At 41.4% G+C, this 18,019-nt stretch overlaps 1 protein-coding gene across 14 annotated transcripts in view; it reads right to left on the bottom strand.

Moving 5' to 3' along the window:
• slc44a1b (solute carrier family 44 member 1b) overlaps positions 1-16,768 on the bottom strand; it is a 26,639-nt gene extending 9,871 nt beyond the window's left edge. For 6 of the 14 annotated variants that reach the window (XR_010915305.1, XR_010915306.1, XR_010915307.1 and 3 more), the window contains exons 1-11: positions 15,866-16,003; positions 11,524-11,703; positions 10,244-10,386; positions 5,420-5,556; positions 4,310-4,403; positions 4,068-4,237; positions 3,527-3,616; positions 1,818-1,972; positions 1,261-1,447; positions 900-1,068; positions 76-232 (exon numbers count right to left, since the gene is read on the bottom strand). Coding sequence is in view for 11 of the 14 variants with exons in the window: in XM_067517931.1 (XP_067374032.1) it covers positions 76-232; positions 900-1,068; positions 1,261-1,447; positions 1,818-1,972; positions 3,527-3,616; positions 4,068-4,237; positions 4,310-4,403; positions 5,420-5,556; positions 10,244-10,386; positions 11,524-11,703; positions 15,866-15,922 (1,539 nt within the window). In the remaining 3 variants the exon portion in view is untranslated. Of the gene's footprint in view, positions 1-75; positions 233-899; positions 1,069-1,260; positions 1,448-1,817; positions 1,973-3,526; positions 3,617-4,067; positions 4,238-4,309; positions 4,404-5,419; positions 5,557-5,769; positions 5,878-10,243; positions 10,387-11,523; positions 11,704-12,064; positions 12,397-15,865; positions 16,004-16,518 lie in introns of those variants that run through there. The other 8 variants (XM_067517935.1, XM_067517936.1, XM_067517937.1 and 5 more) reach the window with 7 other exon arrangements.
• Positions 16,769-18,019: the final 1,251 nt, after the last annotated feature.

Genomic DNA, 18,019 nt, shown 5'->3' with positions numbered 1-18,019 from the left:
GCATCAGCAAAATAAGATGTAATTAAATATTAAAAGTCTATGTGTGTGAGCAGCTGTTATAAATATAAGTTGTACCTTTCCTTTGAGCTGGTTATGGATGTACATGAGAATGAGTCGGGGGATCTTCACCAGTGTGATGATGAAGGATCCTTTAGCAACGGTGCCCAGGTGATACCGGACCAGCCTCAGGACTGAGGACAGGACCGGAGTTACTGGGAGCCGGTTCTTTTCCCTGAAACAAGGTTTATCCTAAGAGATTTGATGATCCTGTTTCCTCTTTGTGAAGCATGTAAAGGTGAGTTTCATCTCACTTTTGTCTGCATGTTTAAACTGAGATTGGTCTTTTTAGGACTCACTAAGTGAGTTACAGTTATGTATAGGTATGTTGCAGGTGTGTTACCAATTGTGTTAAAGGTGCTAAGCTTGATTTACACTCGTCCATCAATTCTACACAGATGCTAAGCCACTGGGAGCTTTATACTTGTGTATGTGTCGCTCTGTAATTTAAGCAACCTAACTTGTTATTTACAGGGCAGTTTCTGAGTTTTTTGGTAATTTACCAACAAAAGTAACTGAGCAGATAATGTTGAGGCTGACACATGTTGAAAAGTAGCTACTTGTACTGAAATGACTGAAAGGCAGGAAGGAGAGCAGACGTCAGGGGAGACGGCCTGAAGACCACTTTACTGACTGAAGGTACAGAGGTCAGAGTGGAAGAATCACAGATAACTGTGTCTCAGTGACACAGAAAAGTTCAAGTCAGTCCACATTGTAGAAGTCTGCGTAGGATCAGCAGCTGCACAGAAACTACATGAGACTAATTCTCACAAATTCTACACCAGAGTATAAATCAACCTTCACAGGTGTGTACAGGTGTGGTGAAGGTTCAGAGGACTAACCTGGTGAAGTAGTAAGTGACCACAGCTCCGGCCACAGTCATCTGTTGACAGGCCAGGATAAACTCGCTGATCCAGACAAGACCCACAGCGTGGTACCAAGTCAGGTACTGAAGAGGACCTGTCAATCTAAACTCCGTCAGACCCGTCTCCTCATTCTGGACCGGATTCCCTGAAGACCCACACAGAACAAGACCCAGAGGGGCCAGACACACAGCAGGACATTAGGTGGATAGAACATCATAATAAAGAGAGTGGAGTGTTCAAATCTACATCACTCAGTTTTCATGAATCCAATATTTACACATCTACACCGTTATTTAAAGTGTGTAAAGTGTGTCGATATCTGAGGGGTCAGACTGACCCGTGGTTCCCAGGAAGAGCAGGACCAGGATCCAGTAAATCCAGAACAGCAGGAGGGCAAGGAAGGTGACGAAGGGCTGCAGGGTAAGGAGGGGCAGGTGGATGAAGACTTTTCCCGCCACGTGGAACAGAGCGATGGTCAGAGCCACTCGTTTCCTCATGAAAAGCATCAGCAGCAAGAGGATGATCTGAAACAGGAAAGTCTTCCTGGTTTCATTGGGTACAGAGTCAGGCTTCTTCATGTTTCTCATGTCTGGTGCTGGTGACTAACATGTAGTTTGTTGGATAAAAAGACAAAGCTAGAAGAAGCTGTTGACGTAAACTTAGGGTGCATTTCACAGCCATTGACAAAGCTTCACAATCTGTCACATGTTCCACTAACAGCAACTGGGCTACATGTGCAGTTTAAAGTCAAATCACTTAAATTCTAGGAATTCATCAACCATGGCAACGGGTACTGATTTCACCACTGATCTCATCTCCATAGCAACAACAGCTGAGCATCTAGATTACCGTATATTTCCAACGCAGAGTGGTAAATACAGCAGGTTTACGTACGGTGAAGACGGTGGCGGCGACGGCGTAAACAAGCAGTGCCTGCCCGCTGTCTCTGCTGACTTCCACCTCCCTTGTTTCCTTTGTAACTTTGGAGGATGTGTCGTTTCCGTACAGCCGGTGATCAATGTAGAGCCACCAGAGGACGCTGGTTCCAGCTGAAGACCAGATGTTGGTTAATTTTCAGACAAATTTTAACTTTTTTCTTCACTGTGTGATTGTACGGTTTTCATTATTAATTATTTATATTTACTACTAATTACTTTGATCATTTTAGGAAAAACTCAGTGAATCTAGTCTCTCTAGAGTTTGATGATTTTCTATCAGGGTGGAACAGAGACTCTTTCTTTAGCAATAATTAATCATCACATTTATCAGTGATGATGTAATGATAATTAACTGCAGCTCGAACATTTTTAAAACTGCTTAGCACTAGACACTAAAACCAATAAATAAAATATATCACATTATTCATGTAGACACAGGGCTCAGCACCTCATTAATGAGAATATTAATGTGCAGGTTTGTAATAACAATCCATATTTATTTCTAGGTCTCTTTGTTAATACATAACCAGAATATTCAAGAAATACACCCACAGCATTAAAAAAATAACATAGAAAAGGTAAAAGTCAGCATGTAGTGTGACATTGCTTTGCACATCCTAAATTCTTTCAGGTAGACTGTCTTGAAGGTTTCTTTACAATCCTCTAATATATTATACAAGGCGTCCTTTTGCACTTCCTAGAGATCTTCTTTAGACTTTATGGCTGCATTTTATGTCTTTATCTGTTCAGGTGAACCAATTCTGCCTCTATAATATTCAATTCTGGACACCGTGGAGACTTGTCCATGACTGTCAGTGTTTTATCAGCTGTTTTTTAATCAAATTTTAATTTGATTATATTAATTTGAATTAATTTTTACTGCATTAGCAGTTTGTTTGGGATCATTATTCTACAAAATAAAATGTTCCTAATCAGACACTTTCCTGAAGGAATCACATGATGAATTAAAACTGTCTGTACTTTGTGATCCCATCATTTCAGACAATATCACCAACACCACAGGCAGAAATGCAGCTGCAAACCATGAGAGACTCCCTACATGTTTCACCAAAGGCTGCAAGCACTCTTTCTTCTTCCTCTCTTCATCTGTTCATATTTTCAACAACTGGACATGAAAATTTCATACTTTGCTTTATTGCTCACTGATACTCTTTTCAACTGATCATTATTCCAGTCCAGTCATGAGCTTTTCCATAACTCAGCTTTTCCACCCAAAAATCTTTTAAGCTGCCATCCTTCCACTAAGGCCATTCCTGCTCAAGCTTCTTTTGCTTGTGGAAGGATCAACTTCAAAGAATCCAGATGAAGCTGCCTCAAAGGAACTTCTTATCAGATTTTGGTCATGTTTTGGTGATTCAAGACGTGACAAGACTATATACAAAAGAAGTTCCCACTAAATACTTTGATTAATAATGCACATCATTAGTGCCTTAAAAATATTTTAATTATGTTTGATACAAATCACACAGATTTATCTTTGATAGTGACCAAACTTCGGAGGTGTTTCCCTTCCTGCAGCTTTAGTCTGTTGGACATTATCATACCTGAGAAAAAGGTTCCAGTTCTTGTTCCTTTGTTCATTAGGAAAAGCTATTTTCAGCTGTTTAAATGTAAAAATGCATTAGTGCAATGGTACAGACTCACCGAGGGACCCAAGGACAATTAGCGAAGTTAGGATCCAGACGAGGACAGCGGAGATGTAGCGAATGATCACCATGAGGATCATGGAGAGCCCTGCCAGGTCAGAGGTTAATGACATGAGAAAACAAGTGAATCTGTGTTAAGACTGTACGTCTGTCTCCTACCACCATTCCTCCTCCCAGCCACCAGGTGTCATTAGATACCACCCCTTTAACTCAGCTCACCTGTTCTCTTTTCTTGAATTATTTTTAGTTTGAATTAATACATGATAATGGAAAAACACAACTTAAGAGCTTTACACCAATTTGACAATGGTGTTCAGTTAAAGTGATTAAAATTTTCCACTATCTAAAACTGCAGATGTCAAAAACACTACACGTTGCAGTACTTTCTACTTTGTGTCCTCAGACGCCACAATTTCCTCTGTGACTGAAAGAACATTTCAGTCTTGCTCCGAGGGGTTCTGTGACACTTTGTCACATTCTGTGACAGAAATTCGAAAACATGAAATCCCCCATGTGACATGATCAGAACCGTTCCTCACCTAGAGCGAGCACACACAGGCCGATGATGATTTCTTTACTTGCGGCAACTCCGGCGATCAATCTGTGCAGAACGCTGTTGTCACCGACAAATGTCACCACGGCCTCTGCAAACTTGGCGTAACAGGAAATATCCACCGGAGTGCAGCGGTTAAACACCGGCAGAGGCTTACTGTGGGCAGAGGTCAGAGGTCAGATGGAGGAAGCAGGTGCACAGGTGTGTGAGGTAAGAAGCTGGCTGTACCTGGGTGGAACAGGAAGCTTGGGACATTTCGAGAACCTCTCAGGTAGACCGGGATATTTGTGACCCGCTAACTCATAGGAACACAGCTCCGAACCTGAAAACCACAAAAACACATTAGACCAGATGCCTGCTGCTGACAGGTGGCCTGACTGGATCTCCTGAACCGATCACAGAGCCCCAGTCACTGACTGACCAATCAGGTACTTCAGAGTCAGTTTTATTATACCCATTTCTCTTTTTTTGTCCACCTTAGCTCATCATGTGTTACATGACTTCTTGCTACTTTAAATCTCTCAGCACCTAACGGATATTTTGTGGGTCATTACCCGTCGTCCTAACTCAGTAAAACATGTGTAAGAGTTGCTGTAACTTCCACTTCCTAAGGAGATCGTTATCTGCAATGTCCCTCCAGACTAAATCCCCAGAACCTCATTCAGATTCTTCATGTTTTTAACTGTTCTTGAGTATCAGTAATCTAGTGATAGATCACTGAGAAATTAGCTGATTTAAATAGAGGCAAGTTGACTGAACAAGAACAGTTACAGTGTAACTGCAACGTTAACAGGCTGGAAAGACCATGACGCCACCAGCTCTACTTTCTATGAATTAGAGGCATCAGAATTACCTGTGGCTGAGACATCAAACTCTTTCTGGTTCTACCTGGTTCCTCTGTATGAATCTGTGACAGTGGTGGCTTTCGTGACCAACATGAGGTCAAGCGCCTGCCGTCACGTTTTCGGCACTGAGCTCCGAAAGCAGAGTGGCACTGGCTGTGCAGTAGCGTCAATGATGCCTTTGTTACTTTGTGTGTACTGTATGCTGCTGGAGAGTCTGCAGACATGACATCTTCACTGTGGCATGACGCAGCTGCATCACTGCTTCCTTTACAATAACCCACTGAACACAATCTTACACACACACACACACACACACAGCTCATCCTTATACCTGTTGTCCTCAAACACTTTTACTCACAAACCTCAGAATTCAAAAACATGTCAAACTAGTTTTGACTTGAAGTGTGAATTAGCTGAGCGCTGGAACTGCTGCTCTGTATCATTTCTTTCCTCCTAATCAAACCACCTTGTAATGACAAAGCGATGACCTCACCGTTGAGCATGGCGAACCTCTTCAGGTCCTGATAGGTTTTTAGCTCCTCAGTGGGACACAGAGACACACAGAGAGCCATGGACTTGATTTTCCTCTGAACAATGTCGATGTTACAGGGATCCAGGAAGAAGACGAACCTGTGGGAGACAGAAAGCTCAGGGCACCACTAAAGGTCGCAGGTGAGACAGGAAACAAGACCCAATTTCTGTGGTTGCACCTGCTGCCAAAACAGACAAGTCTGAACAAAGGGCCTCGTTTATCAAAGCATGTGTAGTACAACTTCTAAATGTGTGCGTAGGAACGATCTGTACCAACAAGAAAATTGGTATTAATCAAAGTGGTGCACGTACAGCTTTATCCAGAGAGCGATGATAAATCTCAGCTGTTCCATATCCATCTGGATTCACCCACAGAAACACCTCCTAACGCCTCCACAGCTTCCTAAAAGGCCTAGCAGCCTTTGGTTGTGGACAAAAGCAGCAAATGAGAAGCAAATATGAAAAAACCACTGAGGAGCTCATGTAGTGTCATCAGCGTGAGAAGTTAGGAAAAGTTCTGATAGGAATTATGGATACACATAGGTGAACATGTGTCAGCATTGTTACCAGCTGCACAGTAATTTACACTGTGATCAATGTTTACATTGCTGCCTCAATTTGTGGGTGGCTTGAAGGTGTTTCTACATGGGAATGTGGTGAAACAGTGAGTCCTCATGAGCTCATCACTGGGAAAAACCAGCTAGTAGGAGCAGTTCTGATGAAAGTTAATGCACATGCACAGTTAGAACTACAGGTGGATGCAGAAACAGACATCATGAGGACAGGGCAGATGTTTCACTTTACGTGGTAGTTTAATATTACCAGTACCACTACTGTGCATGTGACAGGCAGATTATGAGTCAATTTATTTATTTGTTTCATATTTTATAAGTTTAAGACTAACCCAGAATAAACAAAATATAACCTACCTGTCAATAAAGCTACTAATCGTTCCTTATTAATTATAATAGGTTAGGATTCATTACAGATTCTAACTGAATTTTAAAGATCTGTCACATCAGCACATGATTCACCACAATATGAGACTGTGGCACAGGAAGGTAGAGCGATTGTCCACCAATCTCACAGTTGTTGGTTCAATACCCAACCAGCCAATCCAGTCACATGTCGAAGTGTCCTTGAGCAAGACAATGAACCACAACTTAGTTGCTCCTGGTGAGTGTTGGCCAGCTGCATAGCAGCTCCCCCATCGGTGTATGAGTGATTGTGAGTGTGAATGGGTGGATAAGAAGCAGTGTAAAGCGATTTCAGTGCCAATAGGTAGAAAAGCACTATATAAGTGCAGACCATTTACCATTTACAATAGAAACAAGGTGAAATAGAGATACTGAAGTAATTATTCATTCTGTACGAAATGTTCCAAACAATAATGGTTACAATGTTCCTATTATTATGTCCATGCTGTGGTGGGTGTGTTTGTGTCTCTCAAGAATCATTTTATCCCTGATTATACCAGTTTTCAAGAGGGAATCTGCTAGTAAACTATACACAGAAAATGTTCATACACATGGTTTAGACACAAAACCATACGTAGACAGATGATCAGTGAGGCCCCTGGTGTTCTAGGCTCTCGGAGCAGCTGCTTTTTTACTTGGGTCCAAGTCTGAGTCTGTGTTTAAGTGTTTTGGACTAAAATGGAGATAAACAGTGAGCAGAGGAGGCTTCACACTGAGCTGAATGTCAGAATGTGGACGTGGGAGAGGAACAAGAAAGCAGCTTCACACTTTATTCCTACAGACACAGGAATCTGTGAACACCTGATCCCAACACAGTGTGTTAACGAGATCATTAACTCTCACAAACACACTCAGCCAGATTCATGTGATTTATCGACACACTCACACCTGCATAACTGAGGGACGAAACCTGAAGAGGTGAATGCACACCCACAAACCTCATGCTGACTCTAATCTTACAAGGTAAATTTGGAAGCAAAGACAAACAGCTCCATCTGTGTGATAATCTCATATTTGTCTGAAGCTCCTCATTCACATCTGGTCAGATCTATCTGAGACTTTGTTTTCAACCCACAAAGGTGCAACTTTATACCCTCAGACAAACAGTGAAGAAAGTCTTGCTGCTGCTAGTTGTACTGAAAGTCTGATATGGATGAGAAAGACATGAGAGTAGTTCTAAAATAGGAAACAATACATTTGTCATCTGGACCTGTTTGGTAAATTCATCTCAAACCAGCACTGTCCAAAAGACAAAAGCAGCACAGCTTTAAACCAGCACCACTTAACAATCATACAAACACGTCCCAACACCTGCAACAAAAAAACAGGGTTTTGTTTCAGTTAGACTTTAATTTTATGACTAAAACAGGCTGAACAGTAACCCACTATGAATAAACAACAGGAAACAACATTTTACACATACTTTGTCAAAAATCACTACGACACACTAAAAACACCAGCTATGAGCTAAAATACACATTATTCACTAAGAACAAATAAAGACAAGAAATTACCCCCATGTGGTTGTAGGTCGCCAACAACCCATCACATTACAGCCATCATGTCTGTTCAGACTCATGTCCTAATCAGTTCATCCATGAGCACAAAGGGACATTTGTACCATACGTGATGAAATATCTTCCAACACATTCCTGAGATATCAGGTTCACAGGAATAGGACAGATGAACATACAACCCGAAAACATAAAAATAGGACCTTTAAAACATAAACAATACTACAAAATACCACTGTATAAGCCACTATAGTAGATGAAAACTGCAGGAATACACATCAAAATACCAATGTTAAAACTGACATGTACCAACAAATGCCACTGTTCTACACTGAAAATACTGCAGGTACACTCCAACAAAGCCACGGTAACGTGCAGTTATACATACATTTACACATTAAAAATACCCTCTTTATAATCCAATCAAATATCAGATATAATCCAACTAACTATTCAACTAATGTACTTGTGTAGATATTCAATAACAACACCTCTGTTACTGTATTTGTTCCATATTCTGCTCTGTGATCACTTCTATGTGGATACAGGTAAAGGAAAAATGAAGGTGTTCTTCTGTCTGCCGGACAGATAAATAAAGGTCACATTTTTACCACATAAATACATGTGGTAAAAATATGGAAATAACAATATGGGCCTGTAACTTCCCTTCACACGTCTGACTGGTCAATAAGAAAGGATGTGTGTTAGCAGCAGAACTCGCTGATCTGAGCCGTGAGTTTAAGTGGGTCTCGACACTCGTTTCCATATTTTATCAGCTGCTCATGTCCCTGCAGGTAAAAATAGTCAGAGGGTGTCAGCAGGTCGGCTGATGAGTCACTGCTCTGAACTGTCAGCACCATCAGCGCTGCACGCTCCCACAGGACCTCAAACGCACCATGTGTGCAACTGCAGCAATGGTGAGACTTTTAACTACTAATACTACAGTAGTGCTTTGGTAATACTACAGCAACTGACACTGATGTAGGCTGCACATTCTGTGTATAAAAGCAGTAGAGTTCAGTCTGTGTGTGAAGACTCATCCACTGGACTGGAACAACCTATAGCACCACTTATCACAAGCCTACAGTCTGTCTTCAGTCCTGAGGTGGTTCCTCACACAAAATCAGGAGGAAAAAACAACCCCCAGTTGACTATCAGGGTTTTCAGGACTTCAAAACTCCAGAGGTTACAGGCCTGTGTCTCTGAACCAGTTGGTCAGAACTGATGCAGATTTTCTGAAGAGGTGAAACATTTACAAGAACCAAAACCAAGTCCACTTTCCATTCACCAGCACTGCTGACAGAACATTTATAATATCTAGTGTTTTTATAACTAAATGTATATATTTACAAAAAAATACCACTGTTACACTACACTACCAAATATCCCACTAGTACACAAACATTCCACCGTTACACACTTATTACAATTTTACACCAAAATAAATAAAAACTGTAGTTATATCTAAATATAAAAAACACTACATTAACACGTTGGAAAGTACCATTTCTCTTACTGATGCTACTTTCCTACGGTAAAATACCAATGTTCAGCTCGTTTTCCAAACAGGAAGTGTTGTGTTTCTGCAGAACAGAGCCTACAGGACAACACTGTTTAGGACAAAACTAATGTTCAAAACACAGACGAAGCAGATCCTCCGTCCTCTACACACCACACGAAAACAGTCTACGTTCAGTGGCAGCACTAATGTAGGAGAAACTACAATATTGGTTTACTTGATGTATTTTCTGTTTTCTGGCTTTTTGTGGAGCAGAAAATGAACCTGAACAGTGCAGACAGACTCATGATGTTATGTGAGTATTACACACATTTAAAAAACTGACTTGGCTTCTGTGTAAACTCAGCTCAAAAATACCACTTTTATATCTGCAAAAATACAAGATAAACACTGACAAATAGCACAATAAAAAAAAATTAACATATTAACAAATAACACAATTATACCACAAAAAAATACCAAAAAAAACCCAAAATTCCACCATTACGCATTCAAAAATACCACACTAACAATTCCAGTTTTACACTAAATACTAATACCATAATGAACTCAAACAAACTTTACACACACAACCAGCGAGAAATAATACCTGTACTCACTTTAAACCACTGTAATACACCAGCAATACCACCTCTATGTTGTACCATTTAATGCCACAATACTACTAAATACTACCACTATTCCCTACAGTTAGTGAAATACACTAACAAAGTACCACAGTATTACCCAGTATATTGGACAGTCAGCAGTGAGCATGCATATGAAAGCAGACTTACTTCCTGTCGATGTGATCAAGGCCGCTGAGCCTGATGCCTTCGATTGGTTCATTACGTCGACCACAGGTGTTGCCGTAGCTGTCGTATCCAAAAATGAGGCGATCAGCGCCGCCGGTGACGATGGTGAAGCCACAGATGCTGCCCTGCAAGACAGAAACAGGTGGTCAAACACAGGTGATCCTGGCATCAGCGGGAGGAACAAGCAGCATTCACTAACCCTATATCAGCATCACAATCAAGACAGCGAACATAGGATTCACTGTCCAAGGTGATGTCTTCAAATCCCACTGAGTTGACTAAGACATCCACAATCAGTGGAGCGTGGCTGTGGACCAGAACTACAGTGTGAGTGGCAGCTACAGGCTTTACTAAGCTCTACTGCCTTTCTTTACAAGCTGAACCCTGGTTTTGTGTGGGCCAAATAAAACCTGAACTAGGATCAAATGTCAGATATATAGTTTAATGCATGGAGTCAAAGGTAGAACCACTAGCAACTAAAAAACAACTTGATCCAGCCTTGTCCCTGTGTTTTCTAACAGAGTGGATGTAGGGTTGTGCACAAAATGTCTGAAGACGTCACCGGTGAAACTTGGACTTTAATGAGAAACTATGGATAAAGTGATAGTGTAAGTTGGTGCAGGTCTAGACCTGACCCCCTTTGTACATTGAGGGTGGAGCAGCAACTACAAATCATTTTATTATATCTTCGCTATTACTCAGTGACTCATTTGAACAATAAAAGTGGTGACAAATGTGTCTGTGTCCCAGAATAGTCAATTCAGGTTAATGAAAGGACGAGAAAAGTGTGTGACATCTGAGAGCTGGAACCAGTGCTGAACTTTTGCTGTTCACTTCAGGGTTTTGTCTCGGTTCAGAGTCCTCAGGACACCATGTCCCACATTAAAACCACGTTAGACTAACACACAATTGGTTTTTCTGTCACAGTTCAGACGATTTGTCTTTTCCCACCAGAAGCTAAAGATTTTAATAAATTACTCTGTGTTCTTGTGACAACCCCTGAGCTTCATCTGGTGGCCCTGTGGAGGGGCCCCTAGCCTCTTGATAAACAAGTCCACAGTCTGTTTCAGTGACCCACTGATGGAGTGTCAAGTGACAACAGTACAGAGCTGATTCCAGCCTCAGAACCTGAACATTTTCAGCTATGTGGACTAAAGTATCAGAACCCTCAAATTCTAAATTATTAAGCAGTTACTGAAGTGATGAGCAGATCATAAACTCTGATACATGCAGGGTATTTGTGTCAGTATCATTAGCAGTACTGTTGGAGGAGTTGGTACTGGTACTGTGATGGCAGTACTGGGACTGTACAATGATGGTTTTACAGCTGATGATGGCGGCTCTGCGGTTACCATGCCGACACAGAAGACAGTGAAGAGCAGGAACCAGGGCAGGTCTGTGCAGCTCCGGTCCTCCAGCGGTCTCCATTCTCTCTTTGTCCTCTGAAACACACACAGAAGACGGTCACACCGACATCAGTGCCGGGGCCGAAGGTACGGACCGAACCCTAGCCGAACCGGTCCTTCACCTCTCCTTTACTGGCTTGGAAGCCTGTCTCGGTTCGGGTTCGGCACCGACCCGCTCACACACGGCTCATGCTGAACCGGACCCGGGCCCATGTTTACGGGGAGCATCGGACACGACGGCCCCGCCACCAGGCCCCGGTAACCCGCCTAATTGGATTACAGCTGCTGGCGCTAATCCCGGCTCGGCCCTCTCCGCTCCCCGGGACCGGGCTCCTTTTCACGGTGAAAGAATACACAACCGGCGATGCTAAGCTGAAGGGCACCGGACCGAGCTTACCTCCGCGCTACCGCAGCATCCCATTGCAGTCAGGGTGAACGTGCCCGGAGCCTCACGGAGCTTCACGGTGCTTCAGCTCAGCAGCAGCGGGGTCTGCAGCTCGACAGGCGGGGGGGAAGACGCGCTCTGCCCGCATGCACTCACTGCGCCGAGACGCGATCCCGGAGGCAGAGCCGGGAACGGAGACGGTCCGGACGGTCAGACTGAGTGCTCCGGCCCGCTGTGCATGCTACTGTCCGCACCGAGCGGGATTAACGGCCGAGGATTTATCTGCCACACTTCCTGGTGGGCCGTCAGGTGCAGCGGCCATTCATCTCATTGCGCTTGCGCATTTAGCGTCCGTGCCGGGAGTCGAGGAGCTGAAAAACAAACGGTTCAACCGGGAGCGACCGCTAAGTGGGAGCTAATGGCAGGGTGGCGCTGTTTCCCCTGATGGGAAAAACAAAGGATTCACACACGTTTTGTCGTTTTTATAGTTATTAATATATTTAACTACTGTAATTGTGACTCTCCTCTGAACTTTATACATTGTACACATTTAAAAAACTGCTGCACGCTAAATATCTGCAGTGCATCTGGACATATGAACCATCACAGAAAGTCACCTGTAAACTAAGCTGCATATCTTGAGTTTGTGTGTTTTATTTAAATGTGTTAATTTTCTTACTTTTGTTCTTTAGATGTCTAATCCTGCAGCTGCAGCTTCTGTTACTGTTCAGCTGCAGCAGAGGCAGTTCTTTGTTCTCATATTACATTTCCAATCATCTTTGTTAACATATTCCTAAAGTCTGAGTCAATGTTCACACCACCACCAATATGTTCTTCTTCTCAAAGTCTGTATTGAGGACTAACAATCAGTCTATTAGTCTTAAAGTACTCTAATTTGATAATTATTGGCCTTTGACGTTCACAGACAGACAAATATGATCCTGGTTTGACTGTCCTCATGTTAATTTGTTGTGTTTTCAGTCATTTTGTCAGTAATTTGTTCACTTGTGGGCTTCCTGCTGACACATACACAGTAAATATGTTGCACAGTTTGGTGAAGACAAGAATTTGACCTTTGACCTCTAAAGAAAAGTGTGGAGCAGTTGTGCAGGCTGTCACACACACTCATACATTTAAAGAAGTGACGTCTTTGTTTCTGTGCAACATGAACACAGAGTTTTACTGTTAGTCTCCACCAGTCACCGCACGCACACGCACACGCACACACACACGCAAACACACAAGCACACAGCAGGAGAGTGTAACCCCTGTCTATACTGTACAAGCTTCCAGTCGTGTCTGTCTTAAAGAAAGATGGCTTCCTCCTCAGAGGACATTCAGACATATTACTTGAGGTGGCGGGTGAAAGGTTTTACACCTCAGTGAAAACCAGAGTGTTTATTGTTTGGTGGCTCAGCTGTTATAAGTGCCTTTAAACCGCATCTATGCCCCACATCTGAAGATGCCAGTTAAGAACCTGGGAGTGATCTTTGATTCATATCAACTCAGAAGTGAAGTCCTGTTTTTCTCCAGCTGAGGTCATTAAGTAAAATCAGGTCATTTCTTTCTTTTACTGATTCAGAAATAGTTCATGCTTTTATCAGTTCCAGGCTTGACTACTGCAGTACTTTGTGTCAATCAGTTGTCCCTCTCTCGTCTTCAGAAGATTCTAAACACTGCTGCTCACATCTTAACAAATACAAGAAACCATATAACCCTGGTTCTGGACTCCAGTTCACTTTCAAACTAAGTTGTGGATTCTGTTGCTAAGGCTTGAATAAATGGACAGGCACTGTCCGTCCTCAGTAAATAACTGTGAATTACTGCAGTGGCACAAACCCGATCATAAAGTTCGTTTCTTTTAGAATTGAAGAGGCTCAGAAAAAACTCTGTGGTGATTCAATTCAATTCAATTCAACTTTACTTATATAGCGCCAATTCATAACAAAGTCATCTCAAGGCACTTTACAGAATAATGATGATGGTGTTTCAGGCTTTGGAACAGTTCACCCTGAATGTCAGATCAACCTCAGACCTGACAATTTGAATCAGGACATAAAACTTAATTAATCTCTGTGGCTTTTAACTCTTATCCTGTAAATGCTTGCATGATTGTTTAACTTCTATTTAATTGGGATGGCTTTTACTGTGCTGTTTGTACTAATGCTGTTAAGTGTTTGTTAAATTGTGTTTTGTTATGTTTTATTTTGTGTGGTTATTGTGTTTTACATGGCATTTAACACCCTGCCCAGGGACTACAGAAATGTTGATTAATGTGCATTGTCCCTGTCCAAATAAACAAATACAGTAAAGTAACTTTAAATTATGGTATGATGTTTAATTTTGCCATTGTATTATATCGTAATATACTATAATATTGTACTTAAGTTACTGAAATATATTTGATTGTAAATACTGTATAATATATACAATACCTGGATTTGATGTGGACCAGGTCTAGCCATATATAATCTGAATTCATTTGGGTCCATTGTGAGAGATGCTAACTGAAGGTGTATATATATATAAAAAACACACTGATCAGTAAAGTCTTCTGTGCCTTCTCCTCATCAATCCTGTTTCATTCAGTGTTTGCTTCAGGACCATAAAGAAATGTACTGACTGTCCTGTCCTGTCCTTGGGAATAAAGAAGGACCTCACTGCTGCTTTATTATCTGTTCCTGTGTGAACCAGGACCAGTGGAGAAGCTGGGGTTAGCTAACCCTTTCCTGACTTTTTACTCTGTTGTTAAGGTTCTTTCTATTGTGCACTGATGCAATGTTTGCTGATTGTTTTTGTCAGATGCACAATAAAGCTGCAGTGTGAACTCAAGACAACATGGGACTGGGAGTCCCAATCCTCCCCCTTCAGCTCTGACACAGTTTTACTTCTCTGTTTACACTCCGCCACACTCTGCAGACATAGTCATAGTCATCAAACTACAATAAACTAGAAGCTAGAAACTGATGGAGCAGAAATCTTTCTCTTCTCTGATTGGTCAGCAGGGTGAGCCTCACTCAAAAGTGTTTAGAAGTGGAAATCTCTGAACTGCTGCCACTGGAGGCTTCCACCGCTCCTCATTTACATTTTGGAGCATGTTTCTATATAAAAACATGTGAGTGTAACTTCAGGTGAGTGTGAGCTTTATTTCAGTCCACAGGCTCCTCCTTGCCCTCAGGTAAATATATTCTTGCAGCAGGAAAAATGGGTTTAATTGTCTGCACCCTGTTTTTCACTATCTCCCTTGCAGAAACCAGTAAAATATTTTTTACCTGAACTGTGAAAAATCTGTGCTTATTCACCAAAATACTTACATACAACCATAATACAACCTGCTATGACATGAACACAACAACTATCTCATTTATCACTGCTACTTTCAACGATAGAAACAAAAGGTTCTGGACTGCTGTATACAAAATACTGCTGAGGAAAAAGTACCAGTACCTTTACCTAGAACTATAAGTGGAAGTCAGTCAGAGAACAAAAGGATCATCAGCAAAAAGTAATCAGAAGTACTGTAGTTTGTATTAAGCAGAATGTCACTCAGATTTACATTAGGTATTGAAGTATTAATATGGACACAGTGTGAGTATTACTGTAATATAGTTGGTTGAATTGCAATAAATAATACTTGCATAAATGTGGTGGAGTGAAAGTAGAAATATTGTGAAGTTGAATGAGAGAATGGAAATACTCTAGCAGTTAAAGTAGTTAAAAAGATGTACTCAAGTGCAAAACTTGGGTAAATGTACTTCATTACAGTCTGACAACTTTATTCCAGATGAAGAAGAAGCTGAAATCACCGTTTACCTTTGGTCTGAGTCGAACCTGCCGCTGAGAGCCCGAGGAGAGACGCTTAGGGTCCATGGTCCTGGAGGGTCCTTGTGTTCCCGTCAGACTAGGGACAGCAGGGATGTGGGTCGGATCAGGCTGCAGAGGAAACAGAGAGCTTTTGTCTAATTGTTTACTGTTGTACCAGGCTGAGAGAGAGAGTTTCACTTTAACAGAGGAAAACGGATTCTTAGTCCAAGTCCACACACACATCATATAAACAACATTTATCAGTCAATCAATAATCAATGAAAGCTCCTGATCTTCTTCTTTCACTTTAGTTGTTTTAAGGTTTTTTTGTTTTTCAGGAGTTGAGTATTGAAGTACTCTGTTTAAGTAAAATACTCTATTACAACACAAAGTACATGTTTAAAGTTAAAGTAAAAATACACACGTATTAGCAGCAGTTTTACAGCAATTCAGGATGTGTTTCTCCAAACCCTCAGCTTTAGCAACACATGGGGTTTAGAAAAGTCAAAGCAGCTCTGAAGCTGTAAAACTGTCTCTGTATAATATAGACACATCATGTGTCCTAAATGTCAAAATATAAAACAAACTCTATTAGTATTTGTGCAGTATTTATATCAGTAGAACTGTGATGTGAGTGCAGAATAATATTCATTCATCATCACCTGGTATCAGGCAGAGTCCTCATAATGATGTCTGATGTCTTTGTCATCTTTTAGCAGGTTTCTGATCGTTCCCTCCCATTAAACCACCTTCACTTAAGCACCGCCTGCTGTTTGGAACTTCTGGTCTTATAATTCACACTTTCTCTGACATCATTTATGGAGACAATTTTCTTCAGCACTCATCTGTGCGTCTACAAAAATGACTGAAAACTAACGAAAGGTGTCTGAAGCTCTGTGCTTCTCTTGGAGCTTTAGTTTGTTCTTTGCACCTGATTTAATCCAAGTAAACACAGTGGATAGTCACTTGTGGATGTGGCTTCAAAAGGAGACGAGGACAAAAATGTCCATCAGTTATATGAATGTGTGAATCAGCAGGGACCAGCTCTGTCCCAGTTCTCGGTCCAGTAACACCGAGCACTGGATTAGCTCTACTTTACATCTGCCCCTATCTGAAAGAAAGGGAGGCAACACCAAGTTCAAGTTCAGGAGATATTGTTTGATGGACTGTGACATGACAGAGTAAATTTGGCACCACATTAAATGATTTTAACATGAATTCAGCAGCTTTTGTGAAAATAGACTGAATAGAAAATAAATCTGAAAATAGACCATTAGTCCGGGTTTTGTTTCTTTAGCTGTGTGAATGCAGATCTCTGTATAAAAATCAAACTCAGAGTAAAGTTACTGCATACTGGCTCACTTTGACTACTACTAGTAAGTCAAATAAGTCTTTAAATAAGACCATGGAAGGAGTAACTGAAACTATGTCTGTTCCTGGATTACTGTCTCAACAGTGATTTATTTACAAGAAAAAAAAACAAAGAAAAGGAAAGTAAAGTGATTGGCCTTGTTGGACGACCAATGTCCAGCATTGACAGGAGGCCTGGATCCTGGCTCAAAGAAGGCATCAGACGACACCTGCTGCACCAGAATACACTAATCAATTAGTCAAACTTCAAGCATGTCTAAAAGACATAAAGACTGCTGCTGCTGCTCCTGCTTCTAAATTCTGACAAAACTGAAATTAAAAATAAGGAATATGGTTTCTAACAATATAGTTACTTTAGATGGCATAACCTTGGCCTACAGTACTACTGTGGGAAACCTCAGAGTTGTTTTTGACCAGGATTTGTTTTTACCTCACATATAAAACAAACCTCTAGAACAGCCTTCTTCAACTTACAGAACATTACCAAAATTAGAAGCATCCTGTCAAAGTGATGCCAAAAAACTAGTTCAAGCATTTGTTACTTCTAGGTTGGACCACTGTAATTTCCTACTTTCAGGGTGCCCCAGTGCTCCCTTAAGAACCTGCGCTGGATTAATTGCAGTGCTGCAGTGCTGCAGTGCTTACTGGAACTAGCAAAAGAGATCATATTTCACCTTCACTAGCTTCTCTCCATTGGCTTCCCATACAATCTAGAATAGAATTTAAAACCCTGCTTCTTACATATAAAGCTCTGAATGGTCAGATTCCATCATATGTAGAAGACCTCATAGT

The sequence above is a fragment of the Channa argus genome, chromosome 10 (assembly GCF_033026475.1).
Source record: "Channa argus isolate prfri chromosome 10, Channa argus male v1.0, whole genome shotgun sequence".
Taxonomy (NCBI): domain Eukaryota; kingdom Metazoa; phylum Chordata; class Actinopteri; order Anabantiformes; family Channidae; genus Channa; species Channa argus.
Note: the sequence above shows the minus strand (reverse complement) of the source record. Positions and strands in the feature narration are given on the sequence as shown.